General features: G+C 33.3%; 2 protein-coding genes across 6 annotated transcripts; one reads left to right on the top strand and one right to left on the bottom strand.

Annotated features, from left to right (window-relative positions):
• The first annotated feature begins 4,361 nt into the window (after positions 1-4,361).
• LOC7479520 (solanesyl diphosphate synthase 3, chloroplastic/mitochondrial) lies at positions 4,362-16,019 on the top strand. 4 transcript variants are annotated; one of them, XM_024604606.2, is made up of 13 exons: positions 4,362-4,507; positions 7,019-7,159; positions 8,191-8,220; positions 9,038-9,118; positions 9,249-9,320; positions 10,024-10,155; positions 10,293-10,379; positions 12,060-12,131; positions 12,616-12,701; positions 13,414-13,546; positions 13,768-13,857; positions 14,732-14,830; positions 15,634-16,019. In XM_024604606.2, exons 2-13 carry the CDS (start codon positions 7,043-7,045, stop codon positions 15,811-15,813), a joined length of 1,179 nt encoding a protein of 392 aa, XP_024460374.1. In that variant the 5' UTR covers positions 4,362-4,507; positions 7,019-7,042; the 3' UTR covers positions 15,814-16,019. The 4 variants fall into 4 exon arrangements, with proteins under 4 accessions (XP_024460374.1, XP_024460373.1, XP_002308360.2 ...); XM_024604605.2 differs by having other exon boundaries at positions 8,128-8,220; XM_002308324.4 differs by having other exon boundaries at positions 4,397-4,577; positions 8,128-8,220.
• Positions 16,020-18,525: 2,506 nt separating this feature from the next.
• LOC18100270 (DNA repair protein RAD51 homolog) lies at positions 18,526-22,252 on the bottom strand. Of its 2 annotated transcripts, XM_052453579.1 has the most exons (10): positions 22,013-22,252; positions 21,049-21,193; positions 20,833-20,943; positions 20,600-20,691; positions 20,083-20,177; positions 19,890-20,003; positions 19,391-19,520; positions 19,043-19,164; positions 18,835-18,957; positions 18,526-18,763 (listed from the first exon to the last, which is right to left on the bottom strand). In XM_052453579.1, coding segments are annotated over exons 1-10 (1,029 nt in total). In that variant the 5' UTR covers positions 22,109-22,252; the 3' UTR covers positions 18,526-18,762. The 2 variants fall into 2 exon arrangements, with proteins under 2 accessions (XP_052309539.1, XP_024459211.1); XM_024603443.2 differs by having other exon boundaries at positions 18,526-18,957; positions 22,013-22,249.
• Between the last annotated feature and the right edge of the window lie 840 nt (positions 22,253-23,092).

Below are 23,092 nucleotides of genomic sequence, written 5' to 3'. Positions count from 1 at the left end.
AAACCAAAAAAAAAAATCTATTTTTTTTCAAAGTAATACGAACAACAATAAAAAAAAAATAAGAATCTAATTTGATATAAAAATAAAACTAAATTGAATGTTAAGGGATGAAATTAAAAATAAATATAATTCAGAAAATTATTCAAAAAAAATAGTAATAAAAAGAATAAGAATCAAATCTAACATGTGAAAAAACATAAAGGGGGATGAAATTGAAACAAAATTCTAATTTTATAAATAATTTCAGATAAGATAAATAAAAAAAACAATGATCAAATCCGAAGAAAAACCAAATTGAATGGTTGTTTTGAAAATTTAAAAGGTCATACACAAAAACTGGGTATGAGAGAAAGAAAAATGGGAAAAAAGATTGGGAAAGTCAAATCAGAGGTTTGTTAGCCATACGCGTCATATTGGGATGGAGGCGCTACCGAGATAACTAAAACACCGCCCTAGAAGCTTGCGTCTGCCACCGGGCGACACTTCATGCGCCTCTTGAAAAGCATGGGTTAGCCCATACTCTAACATGTCGCATTAGCCACCTTTGTTTTTAATAATATTCATTATCCTTTAAATACCAATTTGCCTCTCTAACTTACTTAAATATAACAAACAAAAATGAGGCGAGAAAGAGTGAAAACAATTGAAAAAAATTAAGTTAGATACTCTTCATTCACCCCTATTTTGTTATGAATTTTGAAAATTTAAAGGTTGAATAATTAATAAGAAATCAATCCCTTTTCTCTAGAGATTTTTAATTCAAAACTCTTACTTATTATAAAAAAAAAACAAAAAAACAACCAAACAAAAAGAAAATAAAATGAGATACTAGCCTTTAATATAAATTAGATAGATGGCCATTGCAACGCTATGGACAGAGTTATTTTTTTTCCTAATGTTAAAAAAATATATTTTGGTGATACTAGCGTTTTTAAAGAAGTAAGAAACATCTAAAACCTAGGTTATTGACCTAATTTGATTCAACAAGCTTGATTACTTTAACAATACGATTTAAAAAAGACATTGATAGTAAAAAAAGTGAGAAAAAACAAACAAACATTAATTAACTATAAAAAGTAAGATGTCAATACTATATTCTTGAGGAAATGAATGTTTAAAAACTTATTTGTGATGTATAATTATACACAATACAAAAAATGACATTATGGGTTATATTTGGCTCAGTGGTGGTATAATTCTAGTTACCTTTCTGCCATAACAATGAGTTATTTTCATGTTTTTATATGGATATTCTCCTCATAATAGAAAAGTTGTAACACATAAAACTACATCAATAGTAATAGTCAAAAATGTTATTAAAAAAAGTGAACATCAATCATTTGTTTCTACTAAAGTTGGAAAAAACTAGGCACTTAATAAAGCAAATTGCTAATAAAGGTATAACAAAAAAATATTCAAGTTGGTGATTTAGTATATCTAAAGCTCTAACCTTCCAAGCAGGTAAGTGTGGCACCTATAAATTAATGTGACATCTATAAAGAGCATGAAGTTGAATCCTATATTTTATGGCCCTTACAAAATCATTCAAAAGGTAGGATATGTGGCTTATAAATTACAGTCACCAGAGAGAGTTACCATTCATTAAGTTTTTCATGTGTCATTACTTAAGAAAAAGGTAGGAAACAATGTAGTTACTTCTTCTTCACTACTAATGATGGATTAATTTAGAAAATTCAAAATTAGTCTAATAGTCATTTTGGATATAAAATTCATGAAGAAGAATAACCAAATAATTGTAACGGGACTCATCCAATGATCCCAAAGAGGATGCCATATAGAAAGACTTAAAAAAACTTTTAAGACAATTTTCTGATTTCTACATTGATTCTCGAGGACAAAATTCTTTTAAAAGGGAGCTATATTACATGTTTAAATATAAAATTAATTGATTGATTGTTAATCAAGTAAGAAAAAAGATGAGTAGCATATGAGGAAAGTTTAGCTATATATCACAACATAAAAAGAAGAAGAAGAAGTTATTGTAGTAACAATTTCTCACAACTATCATAACAAAAAGGACAAGAAAATTGCACATGAAAGAAGTCAGTTGAATCAATTAAGAGTTAGTTATCACAGTTAGTTGTTAGTTAGAAAATAAGTTAATCAAGTTAGTTAGCTTCAAATATTTGTATATAAAGCCATAGTACAAAAACATGGAAGTCAAGAAATTAAAAAAAGACATTTTTATAGTTTTTGTATTTTCTCTTTCTCTCTCTAAAGTAGCTTTCAATCAATTGTTTTATTAAGGAAAACCTTAATAAATTCATAAATTTCCTTCAAATCCATTATAAGAAAGTAAAAATTGCTTAGGAAATTAATGTACACCTAGACACAAAATACAATTTATTAGAATACTGTAATGATAAATTTACTATTCATTTCTTAAACTATTGAACTATGCATTCAGGTAATTAGATATTTTTATTAGGATACAATTGTCATTTTCAAATTATATGAGGATAAAATTGTCTTTTTACTATTTTTTACACAGTAAAATTACTTAATTTCCATTTAATTAAAAAAAAATCTAAACTTACATTTATGAGCTTTTTAGTCTTTTTAAATTTTTTAGCACAATAAAATGACTTGATTGCCTTTAAAAGAAAAATCTATTATATTATTTTTGATGGGTTTGTTTGTCCATTCATCTTGTTTTTTTTTTTTGTTAATATTAGGTTGACTCGGGAGTATTTTTGTATTTTAATAAATATTGAATATTATTAAAAAAAACTTGTTGGCGCATGTATCACACACACACCTAGATAGCTCGACATTTGATCCTTTAGGGCAATGCATGCAAGGTTGTCTGGTAATCAAACATCACTTTTTATGATGACATTTGAATAGTCTTGGCGTCCTCTTCATAGTGAGGCGACGCATGTGATAAATGGCCCTTCGGTTAAGCTCAACAAACTTTTTTTTCTTTTTTCTCTTCTCATCGATTTCAACACCCGCCCCTTTAAAATTTCAAAGTAGTTATTCAATTTTTTTCCCTTCGGATTTGGTTTATATTCTTTTTATTAATATCTATTTTATTTGGGATAATTTATAAAATTAGGGTATTTTTTTCAATCAATCTCATTTTAATTTTTCTTCTTTCAAATTTGATCCTTTTTTTTATTGTTATTTGTTTTATTTGTGATACCTTTTAAATTGATTCTTCTTATAATTTTATCATTTTTAAGTTTTTTTTATTTACAATTTCATCATCCTTAAGGTTTTTTTCCTATCAAATTTGATCTCCGTTCTTTTTATTGCTTCTTTTTTTTTTTACTTTGACAATTTTTTTTAAATTGATATTTTTTCTCGATTTTATCCTTCAACATTAAATTAGTTCGAAATTAATTTTCCTTTTCAGTTCCATTCTTCAAGGTTGAAGTTTTTTTTTTATATCGAGCTTCGTGATTTTCTTCGATTTCCTTTATATTCATTTATCTCAGTCACATCACCTATATTGCTAGTTTGACGGATTAGCCTAAGTTGGATCAAGCTTTTTTAAGATGATTTTTTTTAAAATTTAATATTTTTTACGACGTGTTCTTTATTATTGGATTGTTTTAGAATTGAGCTTCGTAATATTTTCTCGTGTGTTTTCTATTGAGTTATCTCATTCATATGATCTGGGTCATAAAGTTTGGTTTAGTTGCCTAGTTTGTTGTTTGTTTTTTAGGTTTTTTTTTTATTTTTTTTTCAACTTTATCATGCTATAGTGGATTTATTTAGAATTTGACTTCAACAATTTGTTTTTAGGCTTATCTCAATCTTATCACCTTTCTTGTATATTTGACATGCTCATTTAGGTTGAGTCAAATTATTTTTTTAATTTCCTTTTTAGGTTATTTTTTTTTATTGACTAAGATCCTAAGTTGGTCACTTTTTTCATTTCGATAATCTTTTATTTTCAAATTCCCTTATTTCATTTTTGTTTAAATTTGTCTATTTACGTTGTTATTTTTTTTTTATCTAATTAAATTTTACCGACTCTTTTTTTTTTTCTTCTGTTCAATCGGGTAATACATTGGATTATTTTTTTATTTACTTTTTAAAAACACGCTTGTATTGTCCTAGTTTCTTTTTTTATCCAATAAAAAAAATATTCGGGCCTACGGGTAGTCTGTACCCACAAATTAAGTGCCTAAACTAAAGTACAAAGCCTCTCTTTCTGCCATGCAGTTTGCACTGGAGAAGAAACCTACGGGACGAGGCATGCGTAAACAAACAGACTCAGCATTAACATTATAGTATAATGATAGAGCGGGCCTAATGGACCAGGAAAGACGGCCCATTATAGTTAAACCCCTTTAATCGCCAAAAAAGGGGCCCAAACCATATGGGCCATCTTTTCTTTTATTTCTCCTCTGCAATTCCCCTACTGCTCCTCTATTGACTTTTCCATCATCTTCTCTGCAAGATAAATCAAGGAAGACGGAGAGGAATACAACAGTGACAAAAATCGCCGGAGAATTCTACGGCTTTCAAATCACCGGTGAGTTCTTTTTCTAAGCTTTGATTTTGCAACGTTTTTTAGCTTTACTCTACGATTCATTGACGATCAGGTATTTCAATTGATCTTTTTGGTTGCAAAAAATCGATTGAAATGGAGATTCTCAATTTCTATTGCTTGTACTTTCTGCCATTATTGGATTTTGATATTTTTTTCGTTTTTATTGGAAAAGCTCATTTTTTGCTATTGTTTTTTTTTTAATAGTTGAAAGAGGCCTCTTTTTTTTTTTTTTTTCTTGTTGAGGAAATAAAATTAAATATGTTTTTTAGTAATCTTTTATATGACGAGTATTAGTCTTTGTAGAAACGCTTGGTGCTGCAGCTGCAGCTCACTAAAGTAGTCAAGAGTTTCATCCGCCTGCATTCAGATAATCTTAAATAAAAATAATAATTCCAAAGAATTATGAATTTATTAACAATATAAATACCCTAAGAAATGAATAATAATGATAATAATATTCACGACAGAACACATTTGCAGAAGAATAATCATCATGACAACTAACCTGTGATTTTGTTGCCGATTTAGGATCAGGAAGCCATTTATAAAACTGCATCATATAAATTTCAAATCATTATCAAGCTGCACTATAAGCATTGACTTATACCATTAATCAAAGTCACCTATCACGCGAATATAAGCAAAAGTGCGCGTGATTTACTTGATTTGTATTGACTAAAACTGCATCAATGCCTTGAGATTCACCAAAACTGCTGTCCTTGGTAGAAATTGTCAAGCCACCATTCTCCTTCACAGAAGCATGATCTTGCACCTAAAAAACCACAAAACTTACATTTCTAAAACTAAAAAAGAAAAATAAATAGAAATCTCACCATTTGTTAGGGTTAGGTCATGAGAGATGACACAATTTATGCTTCTTGTTGTTCCGTTAAAGGCACATTCTATTTATAACAAAAATGAAGCAGCAATTGTCAAATAAAAGAATAGATATCAGCTGCTAACTAGCATAGGAATGTGAATCAAGTCAAAGACCGAGTTGTAGATATGAGAGAGTGAGTTAGTGAGATTAGTAACACCAGTTCCAATGATTTAAGTGCAAAAGATTGAAAGAAGAAGTAGAAGTGAAGTTGTGTCCTTTAGAGATGGCAATTGATTTGTGGAGATTTGGAGGACTTGCTTGTTTGCCATGTTTCTCAATTCAGTTTACGAAACTTTAGGGAGAGAGGTCTATTATCGTCCGTGTAACTGACTGGACTCACCAACGGTTTGATGGACAAGTGAGAGTCCCTGATAAGGAACGAAACTTAAAGCTCCATGTAGAAGATGGGTATAATAGATAGACAAACTAAAAGGATGCTGGTTTTATATGAAGTGGCGAGCAACTTTCGATTTAAACCAAATTGATAGGGTGTGTAGTCACTTTGGTAAGAAACCAAACTAACCAATTGGTTTATTTTCATTGTTATAATAACAATTTACAAAGCCCTATTAAAAAAAAAACTCAACAATCATCCGCATATCATATCCTACCCGCTACTCTTTTCTCTAAACTTAACAAGCTGACTCTCTCACTCAAGCTAGTGGCAACGGCAATAGCACGACTAGGTAGCCATAAATTTGGCAGGGCTATTGCCTTCACTTTAGAAGTTATATTGCAAAAGGATTTTCATAGATCTATTTCTTAGTACTAACCAAATCTCTCCTGGAGGAATATAGAGCAGCTACCCCTAAATCCAGCAACTTTCTCTTTCTTGACCACTGTAGCGGCCCCTAAATCCCCTCCCTCTCTCAGGTCTTTTGACTATTTCTATCAATAATTGTTTGATTATATGCGTAAACAAATACCCAATACATGAATGTGGTGGTTTGCTTAGTCTTATATACATATATATATATATATTTGCTTTCATTCCATTTGTCTGTACTTTGTTGTTTGATTGGTTGAATGGAGGTCTTGTGTGCTGGTTTCATTTGTGCAAGTATTTTTTTATTTTAGAGAAACAACATTTGTGCATAAAAGCTTGATCATTGATATGTATTTTTCTTTTGTGTTACTATAAAGTGATCAAACAATAAGAGTTTGCACTCTTTGATCAAACTGTTACAGTAAATGGTGAAGTTGAACCTACTGAGCTTTTACTTTTGTTTTTGTTCCTTGCCAGTGTTAATTTTTCCCATGTCCTCTCCATAATTTTAGGTTGCAACATTAATCACTTTTTTTTTTCGTTCTTTTTCATAAGTTACATGACATGCTTTAGTCAAATGGCTGAAATGTCATGCATAATTTTATATGATCTATCATCAAAAGAAGAGACAAGATTAACTCGAAAAAAAATGTAAATTAAATGAGTAAATAGAGAAATAATTTTCTTTGAAAAAAGGAAAAGGCAAGCCTGGGCTAGCCATTGCTTGGGCCTGGCTTGCTAGGTCCTTGCTCACTGGGGTTAGATGCCTCTGGCTAGCACACTTAATTATGAAAGAAAAAAGAAAACATACCAAGCTGTTTTTCATAGCTTTGCTTCTCTTTAATAGGCAGCAAGACAGACAATAAGAAAGATGTCATTGTCTTGGATTTTGAGGATCACAAGAAATGGCAGCCATTGGTTTGTCTCTCATCGACCCTCATCTTATGGACTCTTGCTCTCCAACAATTCCCACTCTTCTACTCGAAAGGTAATACTAACAAATCTCCTTTATTGATTTCGTATATTCTATGACATTAGCAAGCTCATTCTCAAATGGGGCTCTTCATTCTTTTATCCCTTCTCATCTTGGTTTGTTTCATTGGTTTTTCAAGTGTGTGGGGTGTGGAATTGGAAAGGAAACAAAAATGAGCTGTTGGGTGAGCTTAAAAATGAGGAAATGAAATGATAGATTTAGTTTAGATCATTGTCAATGTCGGGGGTAATAAACTGCCAATTCAGTGACATGTTTTTGCTGCAATCAAAGCCAGTGTTTAGAGGGCCTTTCAGGCTTGGAATGAACTTAATTAAAATACTAAGTTTTTTTTAATCTTTGTTTGAATTGTTGGTATGTTTTGAGTGCAAGATTTTCCTAGTAATTTGTGCCAAATAGAGCTTTCTTGATGAGGATCAGGGTGTGCTAACCCAATCATATTCAATAGATGACAGGGAAAATGACTTAAATATCTGAAAAGCTTCTAAATTGTGATGGAGTGATTCAACTGCAAAGGACTTATAAATGATCATTTGCTAGTGATGCATAGGCCTGCTTTATGATTTGGAATGAAATGATCGGGAGTAAGCTAATATAATGGAGTTGAGGGAAGAGATAACAACAGGATATTTAAAGTCTAAAAGTAAACATCTGTGATAAGAATTTTTTCCCAAAAGGTTTTAGTCTCATTATACATGGTTAGATTTGAGAAGATTGGATGTTATTTATAATTTTGTTTGGTATCAATTTCTTTAAAGGATCAACAAGGTTTAGATCTGTGTTTTAATTAGAAAGTCTTATACTTGGATTACAATTTAATGTTTGCATTAAGCTTTATACGTGATGCTTTAGGAGCTCAATCTTTTATCTCTTTTTAAGTTTTCTACAATTGATTGACTTACAGTTGTCTTACATATGCTGTAACCATTTATATTCCACTTGTTTTTGTTTCTGGTTATTAGTAGGTTTTCAATTGCAGAGAAACTTATTCTTGGACTGTACCTTCCTTTCATGTTTTCAAACATCAGATTCATCACCAGAGCAGTTCCTTAGTGGAGGTTAGATGTAGCACTCTCTTTTCATTTCTCTCCATGTTCTGTTTTTCATAATGTATTTATACATATGTATACATATATATTCCACTATATATTTTGGGTATGTAAAAATTTATTCACTTATAACATGTAAATGAGGCATGGGAATGTGGGAGTTCATGATTGTGGGATATTTGCCATTCTTAAAGGATATTAGGGTTCACCTCTTGTCCCTTCTCCTGTTGGAACCTTTTAGTGTGTGATATGTATCCAAAGAAGCAAAAAGAACACTTCAATTATTATCCAATACTCTTTAATGATGTGTTGTAGACTTGGTGAGAAGTTTCATTAAAAAAAGGTACTATACAGTATTGTAAGCTTAGTGATAAATTTGATTGTGGACCATTTGTTTGGAATGGAATAGCATGTGGGTAGTTGAGCTAGGTTGTACCTTGATATAGTCGTATTTCAAATTCATTTACAGATTTTAAATCCTTTCCTCTTTAAAGTTGAAACTGCAAGTTTTGAATTTAGAGATCTCTTAAGGTTTTATGGCGTAGGGAATTAGGGTAGATATAACACAAGGTCCATTCCCTTTTATCTATTTATTCATTGAATAAACAAAGGTTTTATGGGGTTTTGAGATACTCAATCCTTTGAACTAGGTAGCTTTATAGTTCTTGACTTCCTTGGTATACTTCCAGTGTATGAGAGGCCATGTTATTGGTGCCTTGATTGTCAAACACTTGGTTTTCTGTTACTTGATACTGCATCTGATCCATCACACATTTTCTTGTGTGCTACGTTGCTCACTCCTATGATTCGATACTTTGTTTTCCAGGAACAGCTTGACCCATTTTCACTTGTTGCTGATGAGCTATCACTTCTCGCTAATAGATTGCGGTCAATGGTAATTGCTGAGGTATTTATTATGTCTTTTTGCATATGTCAAATATGGTTGGTAGAAATAATAGATATGACTTTTCTTTTCTGTTTTAATTGTGCTGATTTGATATGATGTGATAAAAATTGGATTCAAATTTCATTCACAGGTTCCTAAGCTTGCCTCAGCTGCCGAGTACTTTTTTAAAATGGGAGTACAAGGAAAGAGGTTCCGTCCCACGGTAACTACAATGATGCTTATGTGCTCATTATTTGGGTTTGCTTCAAGATTGTGTTCAGCTAGTGTCTAATGAGTTTATCTAATCTATGTTGAGTGTGATTTTGGTGGCTATTTTCCGGGAAGGAAGTTGTCCATATACTTCATTGCTTGTTTGAAACATTTAAGTGTGTTGTGCATACTTTTACTTTTTGGTAGTAATAAGTATGCAATAATATTATTGCAGCAATGACCAAAGACATTATTACTTGTGCTTTGGGACTAGGAAAATGTCTCAAAGTTCAAACTTGAGGCTTTGTGACTTAAGCTCACATTAAGGTCTGCGAAGTCTATTATTGATTCACCTTGTTGTACACTTGAAACTCGACTCACATCCGGAAAATCTGCTCGTTAGCTAGTCAATTTTAATCCAATATCCAATGGTATTACTTTTACTAATTTCTGTCTCTGAAACTCTGAAAATATATGAATAAATAATTTGTAAAAAAATGCTTAGGAAGAACACATGATCAACTAACATTGCTTATGAAATGTTTTGTAAGGTATCATGCCTAGCCTAGATCATTTGAACTTTAGTCTGAAGCTACAAGCTCTTGATTATTTCTTGTTGAAGTTTTCTAAACTCTTAATGTTATTACTGTTATCAAATAAAATTATGTTTTTTTCATGTTTCAGATACATCATATATCTCTTTAAGTTTTGTGTAGGTTTTGTTGCTGATGGCGACAGCTTTGAATGTGCGTATACTTGAAACGGAAACTGGCAGTGAAGGAGATGCTTTGACAACAGAACTACGTAAAAGACAGCAATCTATAGCTGAAATTACCGAGATGATCCATGTCAGTTTCTCATAGTTCAGTATTTTTCTTTTGCCAAATGCCCTTTTGCTCTAACTTCATTCACTCATGCTTTTGTATCAAGTAAAGAAACATGTTTGTTATTGCTTCAGTACTAATGCAGTTGTTCCACGTGTTAGGTGGCAAGTCTTCTGCATGATGATGTATTGGATGATGCAGATACGAGACGTGGTATTGGTTCATTAAATCTTGTTATGGGCAATAAGGTGCTGCAATATATTGTTCTTTTTTATTTAAGTTCCACTCGTCATTTTAATTTTCTATAATTTCTGCTCTAGTTTTTTTTTTTTTGAACCTTATCCTGATTTTCTTTTGAAATGTGGAGTTGCTTTTCAATCTGTGCTTTCTCAATCTAGGTTTCTTAGCAGTTATGAGTTTCATTATTGTCGTATTTGGAATTTCAATTGTTCGTGTTCAGCACTGTAGGAGGAATTCAATATATTATCCAAATTGTTAATTCTGTCTGACCTTCCAGCACTGGCAGGCTTCAGTCTCCATATAAAAAGCAGAAACATTTGTTGCAAGGAGAGGCAACATTATTTTGGAACATTATATGTAATGGTGTTGTGAATAAATAGTTGATCCCTGCTTGGTACTTGGGTTATGTTTGTTATGGGGTTAAAAATTTGGAGGTGAAATGTAAAGGATGTAACATTTAAGAGTGAAGTGTTAAGGGTGTTAAAAATTATGTGGAAGAGTTAATGGTTTTTGGTAGGATTGTAAAAGATCATGGGTATTTGTGGTCCCCATGCTAGTCAAATCAAATTTGAAGTTGAATGCAAGTATAAAAACATTCAATAATATATATTTGTTTCTCAAATGTGTGGTGGAAGGAAAAGAGAAAAAAATGGATACAAAATTCAAGAAAGAGAACATGCATATAAGACGACACCCCCCTGAATATTTTTACCTCCCCCCTCATCAGGGTGAAGCCTAACCTGCCTTCTATATTCTTAACCTCCTTTTTCTTATAACTATATTTTTAACCTCCTTGAGATTTCACCCCTCTCCAAAACTGTACCAAACACAAGGAGGTGAAAAATTAAATTACCCTTGTAAGTTTCATTCCCTCGTAATAAACACATCCATAGTAGATCTCTATCCACTGTGATGATCGCATTGCCGCCTCTCTCATTTAGAGGGCTTTGCATTTAGATTTGTGTGTTCACAAGTCCTTGGAGGCCATTTTCCTGTGCAATTTTAGGAACTTAAGAGGTTGCAGGTTGTTGGTGAAATTTGATTCTGGAATAAAATGTTGATATTGAGCATTGCAGTGAGTTCCCATACTATAGAGATATTGATGGGACATTACTCTAGGTGCAGAAGTTTGGTTTTAATAATGTAGGGTATTAATGGTAAATATAGAGAATCACTAATTGCTTGAATTGTTAAGGTAAATTGTATCAAGGAAAACACAAATAAATCTCTAGCTATATGTTTTTGGAGGGTTATAAAATTTTGTGCTTATGAGTTCCCATAGCTATATGTTTTGGGGATGCTCAAGTGGTTTACTTACACATTGAACTGTTTGCGTGCTCTGGCTGTATTTATATTTGTCTTTAGTAATATTCGAAACCTTCTCGAAGATACTGATTATGGTGATAACATTGACTTTTCCTGGTTTTCATAGTATATCCTATCAAATCATAAGTTATGTAATTCCCCATGCAGGTGGTACCCTACTGGTAGTGAATCTGCTAATGAACAATAGCATCACAAAACTTTCCCATATATTATTGGGCAGGTTTTTTTTTTATCATTTCAATTTGTACTTTGAAATTGAGTTCTACGTCACTTTTATGCATTGCTTAGACTAATAAAATTGTAGAGGACTGTAGCCTAAGGTTTTCTTGTTTTTAATTTACTCCATTTCATTTGTATTGCAGGTGGCAGTACTTGCTGGAGATTTTCTACTTTCACGAGCTTGTGTAGCCCTTGCTTCTTTGAAAAACACAGAAGTAAGAATACATTAATGTTGTTCATCTAAGCATGAAAACCTAATATTTAGCAATAATCTCTTCTCTATTTAAGCAATGATACCGAGTCTTTCTATAATGCTTGGTATCTTTCAACTTTAGTCGCAGGCTCATAAGCACCTCAAAAGTAATCCTTTATTCTTCAAACTTGTTCCTAGTGGTAAAAAATGGTGGTGAAAAAACCTTGGGGTTGAGTAGCATAATGGATTGTCAAGTTTTAGCCTGTCTTCCAATCCCTTACTTTTACTGCTTTTGCATATAGATTTAACTGAATAACTTATTTGGTGTCAAATTTATCATACATCAGTTCATTGGTCGGTGCATTTCCATTTCCCATGATTAATGAGATGAGTTAGTATTAGTAAGCGCCATGTTAAGGACAATGGTATTTCTTTTTTGGTGTGTGTGTGTATTGGGGGGTCGGGGAGACTTCATATTTTCTCTGACTACTGCTATGTGCCTGTAGGTTGTTACATTACTAGCGACAGCTGTAGAGCATCTTGTTAATGGTGAAACTATGCAGATGACTTCGACATCTGAGCAACGTTGTAGGTATGCTGCTTTGCTTTCACTTTTCTGGGTGTCTGTAGAAAACTTTTATCTGGCTTGCCTAATCATGGACGGGTGGCGGTAATTTTCCTTTGAAAACAATGATCCAAGCGCTTGTACATACTGACTGTTTATTGCTCTCAATTACTTTTTAATGGAAGGGGTAAGGCAGGCCACAGCAGCTTGATAGATTTTTTTTGTTCCCCCTTGAATCAGTTCTTTTCACGAAGTAGTTTCAATTTCTAATATCAGTTGTTTCTGATAGTTTATTATAATCTAGTGCTTTCTCCATGCATCTCCCTTTCACTATAAGTGGTTTGGATTCTACCTGGAATTGCAAACTATATGAAACCTATTGTGTGTTGAAGCACCTCATTATGCAATGTCCTACATAGTATCACCAGATAGAAGTTCTTGTTTTGGCCTATTCAACCTGGACACCCTTTATGGCGTTAGACAAAATGGAATGGTCCCGTGTAGTCTAATGACCATGAATGCTTTTATTTAATTGGCATAAAATGGTCTAAAAAGATGCACTTGCATAAGGTTATGCATGTGAATCAGCTGGATGACTGGGAGGCTATGAGCCACTTCTTTTTCCTTGTCTGTATATGATTACACCTATCTAAGCGATGGCGTGCAAAAGATTTGCAATAACACCTCAATGATGTTCCATTTTTCGGTTTATTTGACTTAAAAGGTGTTGCTATTGCAGCATGGAGTATTATATGCAAAAGACGTACTACAAGACTGCATCTTTGATTTCAAATAGCTGCAAGGCAATTGCCCTTCTTGCTGGGCAAACAACAGAAGTTGCAATGTTGGCTTTTGAGTATGGCAAAAATCTGGTTTGTGATTTCATTCTTTCTTTCTTTCTTTTCTTTTCTTTTTTGTTTTTTTTTGGGGAACTCTTTTATTTGTTCCAAGTTGTGTTTTTGCTGGTGTGGACAGATTGATGGATTTCATGATTTCTGGTTAAATCTTCAGTTTCTGGCTATCATTTTCCTGGCTGATACCCTTCTGTCTATGGTTGTTCCTTTTCCTATATTCTAACCGATTTCTTTTCCAGGGATTGGCATATCAATTGATTGATGATGTTCTTGATTTCACGGGAACTTCTGCTTCCCTTGGAAAGGGTTCATTATCTGACATTCGCCATGTAATTCTTCTATCCTTGTTATGATATCTACTGGCTGGAGATGATAATGGTTGTAAGCTTGAACTGGTTGTGATTGCACAACCACATTAAATAGTTAACAAGGTTTTATTATATATATATATATATTCATTTGTTATGTTGATATGTCACCTGAAAGAAATATATATTTTGCCAATTGTCTTACAGGGAGCTTTGCTTCTTAATCAATCATAGTATATTTTTTCTTTTGCAACAATGTTTTATGGTTTAGGTCAAAATTTGAATTAGGTTAGACTTTGTTCTCAAATAAGATTGAGAACAGGCAATCTTGATTCAATTATCTTCTTATGTAACTGCAAACAAGAAATGACTAATTTCTCTTTTTTGTCGCAATCCTCATTCTATAACAACAGGAAAATGTAAAAGCTGAAGCATTTTGTTTGATATCATTCAGTCTTAACTATCATGAAGTTGGCTAAATGTTGACTCTTTTGGAAAGTTCATAATCAGGGCTCCAAATGTTCCACCTGCCAACTTCTTGGCTTATGGCACTGTCCTTGGGACAATATGACATAATGGTGGCCAAAAATTTTGGTTGTCACTTGGTTCAAAAATTCTTAGCTGTCTTTATTAGCTATGACACGAAAGGCATGCTTAGTTGTATCTTGCACTGGATTGATTTGGGGTTTTTTCACTGGCATGATGTAGAATAGTGTATAGTATTTGATCTCAGTGAACTGCTTTTACATTTTAAAGTCCCTACATTGGTCAGTGTCATTTCATTTGTGACATGACGACAACTCTCAACATTCTTTCTGATTCTGTTACATTTTCAGTTGCACATCAGAGCTCATTTTCATAATTTCCGGTTCAACAATGTGAAATTTTATTGTAGGGAATTGTAACAGCTCCAATATTGTTTGCCATGGAGGAGTTCCCTCAGTTGTGTTCAGTTATTGACCGGGGCTTTGACAAGCCTGAAAACATTGATGCAGTAAGTTCATCTTCATTTACTGATCTCAAAAAATGCTGATGTGTGACGATAATAATCTACCATAAAGCTGAAGCTACCTCAGAGAATTGCAAAACACTACATTTTTTTCTGGTTTTTATGTGCATCAATTCTCTGATGGTGCCTAACATTCATCAATTCTATGATGTGCCTAACATTCATGCTTAATGTCATCCAGCAACAAAAAAGCATATATTACTTGCATTTCTGCCGTCAATCAGTGATTGATGCTGAGACTTAATGATTCTGACGTGGGGGCTATGAATTTTTGTGGACTTTAGCTCTGGCATTCCAATATGGAATGTTGGAGAATGCTTAGTATTTTCACCTATTCAAAATATTTTAAATGATTTGGAACTCCTCTTGGCATGACAAATTTGAAAAAAATGGACAGTAGTTTTCTATACGCAAGAGGTGAAGTACCAGATGTATGATTTGGCCCTTTGGGAGGTGTTTGCTATTGGAATTCTGCTTTTCTACAGAGCACGATATGCTCACTCCGCATTCCTTTCATTCCATCTAATCCCCATTCTTTGCTTTCTGATGTTTTCTTTACTTTGAACCGCGGAACTTGCTTCCATCTAATCCCGATTCCTTTCACTCCTTTGTTCATGTTTTACATGGAGTGTTGATTCCAACCCATCTGTAAAACTGATTTTCATTTAAAGCATAGGTAAAATGATGATGCCCTGATCGTTTCTACTGTTTGTATCATCTGTTTGTTTTTTTTTTCCCCTGTAGAAATTAATGTTAATTTATCCGAGCTGCTCTGTCTTTGGATTCAGGCCCTTGAGTACCTTGGGAAGAGCCGTGGAATACAGAGAACAAGGGAGCTAGCTGCAAAGCATGCTAATCTTGCTGCAGCAGCTATTGATTCTTTACCTGAAACTGATGACGAAGAAGTAAGAAAATCACGGAGGGCGCTAGTTGATCTTACTCAAAGAGTAATCACAAGAAATAAATGACAGAATATGAATTCTTGCAACATAGCGTAGAAGTAAGAAAATCACGGAGGGCGTTTACTCAGAGTAATCACAAGAAATAAATGACAGAATATGAATTCTTGCAACATAGTGTAGCAGATTTTTGCTTATTTTTCATTTTATTGTTCCTGCATTTGAGGGTCTTGCTCCACATTATTTATTCAATTACTTGGATTTTTGTTCCACAATATTTGTTGCAACGACTTGGCTCTTGTAAATCCTACTTGGTGTTAAGTGCAGCACAAAGAATGATGGATAAGGGTTACAATCAGCATTCCCTAGTGATGAATTGCTGCTTTCATCCATCGTAATTTCTCAACGAGATGTTGAAATTTCCCCCTGGCAGGACACTATTGTGTTGGGGAAAATATCTTTGTACCATGCTGTATCCTCACAATAGCTCAAGAAAGGTTCCTCAAGTAGCTACGAGGACGATGAACGATTTCAAAGAGTTCCAAAGTTTTTAATGAAATGGTATTGTTTGTTTTGAATGATTTTATTTTTAGAATTGACCTACATGAGTTTGGATAGGTCAACTAACCTGGCTAGATTAAGTAAGTTTTAACATATTAATGTGTTTTCTAGTTCAAGTTGAGAAATCTAGTGTGGATTAATTCCGGGTCACGGGTTTCTCAGCTAACTATGATCCTGATTGCATTATATAGTGAGCATAGATTTAAAGATACTCAATAGATATTCCTAAGGAATGATTTTTCTGAAGAATTATTGTATCAGAAAACCAGTGTTTAATCTACTACTCTAACCAACACCTTCTTCAATTAGCCATCCTGAGAAAGAAATGTATCAATACCCCTGGTTTCAACATAGGATGTTGGTGCAGAGGCAACTATTTTAGGAAGCGCATTCGCAAAGGTGGGAGGGATTGCTAGCATTGACAATTCTGCACCGGGCTGAGTCTATATATATATATATATATATATATATATATATATAGAGAGAGAGAGAGAGAGAGAGAGAGAGAGGCATTATCACGCCCATTGATTTCACCGGCCAAGTTGATTGAGTACAAGTATGGAGTGTTTGCTCAAGCACTTACTTAAGACTGATGATTAATTTTTAATTGAAATTGCTCAAACCACGACGCCCTTTGATCATAAAGCGCTGTCATGACTGTGATGTGTCAATGGCATTGCAGTGTTGGGTGTTGTTGTTCGGAAAAGAAAGGGGACAGAGAATGTCGCCCACTGAATAAACCGCCATTAAAGCTCTGGCTCGGTTCCAATGGCGTTTTGGGCGTGGTGGTTTGCATTTGTGATTGGGCTTGATTTGGGCTCTATCTGTCAGGTTTGGAACGGTGCAGAGCAGTGTTCGTTTCAAATTACATAATTAAATTTGATACTTCTCAATTTTTAAGTGCCTACATTGATCTAGCTATGATCTAAGAAAATAAATAATTTCAAATTCTTTAGCAACTTAAATTTCAGTGGATTATTTTTATTTTTATATATAAAGGTAGTTGAAGGAGTGCATGAAGGGTATTATTAATTAATATCAAACATGTAATCGACACCCCCTTTTAAAAAAAAATCTCCAAAATTTTTAATGTGTTCATATCAATCCGAAAAATATGTTTTTAATTTTATCTTTGCAAAACTTAGTCAATTGAACTAAATAAATGGATAGCTAATATAATGTTTTTAGAAAATCCGAAAAATATGTTTTTTATTTTATCTTTACAAAACTTAGGAAATTAACTAAATTGACCTAAATAAATGGATAGCTAATATAATTTTTTTTAGAAAATCTTAAGCAACAAAAAAAAAAAACGTTTTAAGAATGTGTAAGAAATAAAAAAAATCCGAATATAAAATAAATATATTAAAAAAATAAAAACTTGAAGATATTTAAGCAAATAAAAATATAAAACTTTCATATAAAAGTTTTTCAAAATGCTCAGCCAATAATTTTTTTGAAAATGTTTAAGAAATAAGAAAAACATTTTCTTGTGTCTTGAAAATCTTTTGGCTGATAAATTATTTTTTATTTATTAAATTGTTTTTAAAAATTATACTTCTTAATTTTCTAGAACAATTAATGATTGGTTATTGTAAGAAAATAAACTGATTTTAAAAATCTTTGTATTAGTATAAAATAATTAATTTTTTATTCCTTAAACATTTTCAATAAAAAATTATTTTTTGATTTTACTCATAATGTGTTATTTATCTTCAATTTAATGAAACTTAGTCTTGGGTTAAATTGATGGGTAAAACTCGACCACATCTTTTTCATATGGGCTTACGTTGCCAAATTGATGCAGGCCAAGGGGGGCAGGTTGGGGTGTTTTTCCTCTTTAAGTTTTGATATTTGCCATCACACATGGGAGTCGCTATTTATTACTAAATAAATAAATAAATAAAATCCTGTGCCTTCTTATCTTGAAATCTTTCCTTTTTCTCTCAGGCGAAGGGCTTTCTTTGTTTTCGAAGTCTCCTTGGCTACGGCAAACGTTGATGACAAACTCGGGTAGATATGAACTGTGAAGTGATTGTGTTCGACCTTGTTCTCGTTTACTGCCAACGAAGCAAATGGAGGAAATGAAAACTCAATCCTTGGCTAATTTTGCTACGTTCTCTCTTCCCAAATTGACAACTACATACTATCTCTCCCACAAACAACATTTTTTTTACACATTCCTCCACACAGAAGTTGAGCAAGAAGGCAGACTCAACATTACAATGAAAAGCACTCTGATTGAATGTAAATATCACTTGAAATGTTGAAGAAATTGATGTGATACAATAGAATACACTACAATTACAGAAAACATGAGACCAGTGAAAGAGAACGGTTAGCAAACATCAAAAGACCTGCATGTCTTCATTACAGCTCTTAAAATTTGAACGTTCCTATTGGAAACCAAAAAATTACTTTGACGTGACATGACATTCCTTCTTGCAGTTCTACCGATATGTGAAGTACAAAACCGTCCTGTCAACCAGCCCCTCAAAAAGTTCCCAGGAGATGATAACTAAAATAGATCAGTCCTTGACATCAGTGACGCCTTCAGCAGAGATCTGGAACCGTGCTTCAGCTTCAGCTAAACAAGGAGAACTTATTACTTTACAGATGCGCTCCTCCCCTCTTCCCTTCCGAAGAGCAAGCCTGTGGCAAGTGTACAATAACTAGTTCAGAATTTTCAAGTAAGAAACCTTCACACTCGAGAGGAGAATTGCAGGGAATTACCAACCTTGTTGTAGAAGCATGAGCCATGATGTTACCACCAATAGGCTTGATTTGAGGTCCAGCAAAAATAGCAGAACCATCAACTTGTGCAACTACTTGGTTTGTAATGACAACAGCCACACCGAACTACACCAACAAAATGAGCAGGAAAATTTACATTTCTAATTGAAAAGTCTATTTGGAGCATGTGCATAGCATTCACAAATGCTGGCATAACAAGAGAGGGTAAATCCAGGAAGTCATGTGGCCTAAAAGAATTGTGCGTCCAATTATTCAATTATGTAAACAGGTATAAATGATGAATGCTAGTAAAGAAGGCAGAATGTTAATAAAGATAAAGGTGGCAGTCTACCTCATCTGCTAACTTCTGAAGGCTCCTAAGGAACTTTGCTAGATGCATCTGCCGAGCTGAAAGCTCTCCCCTTCCAGAAAAATCTGTTCTGTATAGAGCAGTAGCACTGTCTACTATCATAAGAGCAAACCTATAGAACCACAATCCATTGACATAATTAGATTTAACTGCAAATCAAGAACAAAGAATAAAAATAAAAAAAATGCAAAGTAGAGGTTCTTTGATTATTAAAGTCACACTGTAAGAACTTTTACTTTCTATGGAATCCCTGCTATACGGATTTTCAAAGCTACAAAACGTTATTCATATACATGTATGTGAAATAGGTTCCATTACTTAATTTTAATCAACCCTCCTGATAAAACTTCTCAGGAATTCATATCAGCAGTAGAAGAGCCAATTGTGCGCATAATCTCAGGGCCCACCAAGATTTCTTGATCCTGAGTAACAGTGGCTATGTAGAGTCATCCATACATTAGACAACGACGACAATGTGTACCTTGTTTCCACCATCATTGAAGCTGCTTCGAGCAAAAGCCTTGATTGATGATCGGTGTTATATGCCCGAGCATAAGCCACATTCTCCAAAACATCAGCGCCATTCAGCCCAAACCTGCAAGGTTTAAAACCATTACCCATTTGACAACAAGAAGGCTAGAGCAGAGGTTCTTCTCTAGGTAGCTGTATGACACCTATCAGCTATCTGTAAGAGTCTTTGTGGCCTGAATGTGCCCTCTGCATCTATGTACATTGCTTTTCCCTCACCTCCTCCTTGATCTAATGGAAGCTGAAATAAAAGAGTGAATTAGATGCAGGGCTTCGATAGATTGCATCACTAGGTTGACAATATTGTTAATATAAAGATTGAAAGCATTGCCTATATAGTAAGCTGGCGTGCATGGCAAGATAAGGGACCCCGTTAGATGAACGTGAAACGAGACAAGTAGGCAAGGCACCTTTAAAAGGCATATTGCTACGCGCTGATTTGTATGGTTATTTTTATTCAGTCTGTATATATTCTCTTTTGCTTGCTCCACAAGGTAGCCAGAGCCAGCCAGTTTTTCATTCTCTTTCTTGATATTCTTGTCCGATTGTCCATTAGAGATCACAAGTGACTTTTAAAGCAACAGAACATGCAAAACTACATAATGGAATTAAACTAGTCTCTACTTATTGCAAAGCTATTCAGGAATAAAAAAATGCTCTTACTTGGCAAGTGACGCAAAGCGTGTGGCACAGCTGAGTTTTTCCAGAGCGGAACTCACCATACATTTCAGTAATAGATCCTGTCTCAACCCCTCCTGTCAAAAGTTAGCTGTGTGAGGTTACAACACTACAGGACATGGAAAGTGCTAATGTTCTTAAGAAGTATGGCTACAAAAACACAGAGTCTAATGTGATAGGATCATTGTTAAGAGTTGAAAGAAATCTTTGATACTTGCCTTCCAAAATTTTGTCAAGCTCTCTTGACCCAGATGTTATCTGAATTATCTCTTGCCTCTGAGCATGGAGTTGGCTAGCACTAGTAAAACCCAGGGGCACCAGTTTGGAAGCTGTACATATAAGCCAAAGTAAAGATACGAGTCTCTATCTAAACTAAGAAAAATACAACGACAAAAAATCTTGAAGAAACAAAAACAAGCTAAGCAATGACATGCCTGCTTCGATGATTTTGTCAACTTTAGCTTCACTGATTCCTTTAATTTGCAGAAGCTCTTTCCTGGGAGAAAAGGCAACAGATTCAACTGTGCAGAGACCCGCATCTTTAAGCTTCTTTACGTCAAGGGAAGCTATGCCTGACGCCTTGAGTTAAGGGTTATATATGTCAGAATACAACTAAAACTTAACCTTCATACTGTAAATGATTAACATAACATCTCAAGACTATCATCTGAAAAAATGCAGTATTCTTGGAATTGAAGTAAAAAAAAAAATCCAAGACAAAACCACCTTTAAGAATAGGAAATTTGATTCAAAACAACATTACTCCTCTAGAATTTATTGCCATCAGAAAAAGAAAAGGCCCACACTTGAAAGCCATGCTTAGAAGTGAAACCAAGTTCAGTTACAAAATCAACAATCAACATCTGAAAACCCAAAGTTGGACATCATACAAGAGTCCACATTTTGAAAGGATGAAAATACATTATTGCCTGTTAAATTTATGCATAAAACCAAACAAACCAATTTCGATATACAATGAAAACAAACCAATCAAATCAAGAAAACTGACAAAGAACCCTCCTTGAGAAAATTTAAGGGAAACCCATATGGGCAAACCCCTAGTTTTGTCTAATTTAGGTCAAGAACCAACTCAAGATTGAAATACCCATAATCAAGATAACCCACGCTGGAGCAACAATGTACAGAAGCTAAAAGCAAACTAAGATGCTAAACTCAACTAAACTACAGAATCTTGGGCAATAAGACCCCATTTGGCACACAATGGAACCTTGGCAAGGTTATTAAGAAAAGCGAAAAATAAACCATTTTTATGCAATTTTTTTTAAAAAGGAAGGAACCCATTTGGTTAAACCCCTTAATTTTTCCTAATCCATTAGTAGAATTGAAGAGATGATTGATAGTGAAAGAAAAGATTGAGTCTTGGAGACATTTAGTTACCTGAAGCTGTTCAACAGGGAAAGGCCCATGTTGCACCTCTTCATGATCCTCATGTTGTTGTTGATTAACAGCCTTTTGGTTTCTTTGTTGCTCCATTTCCAGAGATCTACTGAGCTCAGAGGGAGAGAATTTAGAGAGAGAGGAGAGGGAAAGAAGAAAGTTTGATGGGAGGGAAAATGTTAAGTTCAAAAGAGCACAGGGGGCGCCAAAATAAAAGATGGAGACAAAGCTTGTGTTGGAAGTCTTGAGCTTCCCCTGTGATCTATTGGGCTTACAACTTGGTCCTCTTTTTCTAGTTTATAGTAGAAGAGAAGTAAACAGACTTCACAACGAACGAAGCCCATATAGATTGGATCAAGCTTCTTTTGGGTCTCTACAATTACCATAAGCTTAGTGTTTTAGTGTTTGTTTTTGTGATAAAAACCATATTTTACAAAAGTATTTTTGCATGAAATTATTTGTTTTAGTTATTTTTGGATTGTTTAGTGTGTTAATATCAAAAATAATTTTTTTTTAAAAATAAAAATATTATTTTCATGTATTTTTAAGTGAAAAATATTATAAAAAATAATTGATATCACAATATTAAACACTATCTAACTTTTCATCTGTGCTTATCTAGGAATGCAGTAGAATATCTAATGACTTGATTGAGGGAATTTTTGCTTGAAATTAATTGTTTTAGATATTTTTGGATTGTTTGATGTGTTAATATTAAAAATAAATTTTAAAAAAATAAAATTATTTTTATATATTTTTAAACAAAAAAACACTATAAAAAATAATCATTACTATAATATTAAACACTACGTAACTTTCCATTTATGTTTATCTTGGAGGGCAGTAAAATACTCACATCTATCATCGTCAACACATATTCAATTAAATTTGACTTAGGGGAAGGGTTTTTTTCACTCACTGGGTGTTTTTTTTAAAAACAATTATTATTAAAATTTATAATTTTCATAAAATCCCCACATAAAACCCTAAAAATCATAAAATGAAGTTTAAAATTCAAATCCATACATAAAATTTATATACGTATTGTGGAAAAGTAATAATAATAATAATATGGAGTCA

This window comes from Populus trichocarpa, chromosome 6, assembly GCF_000002775.5.
Source record: "Populus trichocarpa isolate Nisqually-1 chromosome 6, P.trichocarpa_v4.1, whole genome shotgun sequence".
NCBI lineage: Eukaryota > Viridiplantae > Streptophyta > Magnoliopsida > Malpighiales > Salicaceae > Populus > Populus trichocarpa.
Note: the sequence above shows the minus strand (reverse complement) of the source record. Positions and strands in the feature narration are given on the sequence as shown.

Coding starts and splice junctions, on each gene's coding strand:
- LOC7479520 (XM_024604605.2), top strand. CDS start 7,043: ATGTCATTGTCTTGGATTTTGAGGATCACAAGAAATGGCAGCCATTGG. Junction 9,321..10,023: donor GAAAGAGGTTCCGTCCCACG/GTAACTACAATG, acceptor AGTTTTGTGTAG/GTTTTGTTGCTGATGGCGAC. Junction 10,156..10,292: donor AAATTACCGAGATGATCCAT/GTCAGTTTCTCA, acceptor TCCACGTGTTAG/GTGGCAAGTCTTCTGCATGA.
- LOC18100270 (XM_052453579.1), bottom strand. CDS start 22,108: ATGGAGCAACAAAGAAACCAAAAGGCTGTTAATCAACAACAACATGAG. Junction 20,178..20,599: donor CGCTTTGCGTCACTTGCCAA/GTAAGAGCATTT, acceptor CTTTTATTTCAG/CTTCCATTAGATCAAGGAGG. Junction 18,958..19,042: donor GCTCATGCTTCTACAACAAG/GTTGGTAATTCC, acceptor CACTTGCCACAG/GCTTGCTCTTCGGAAGGGAA.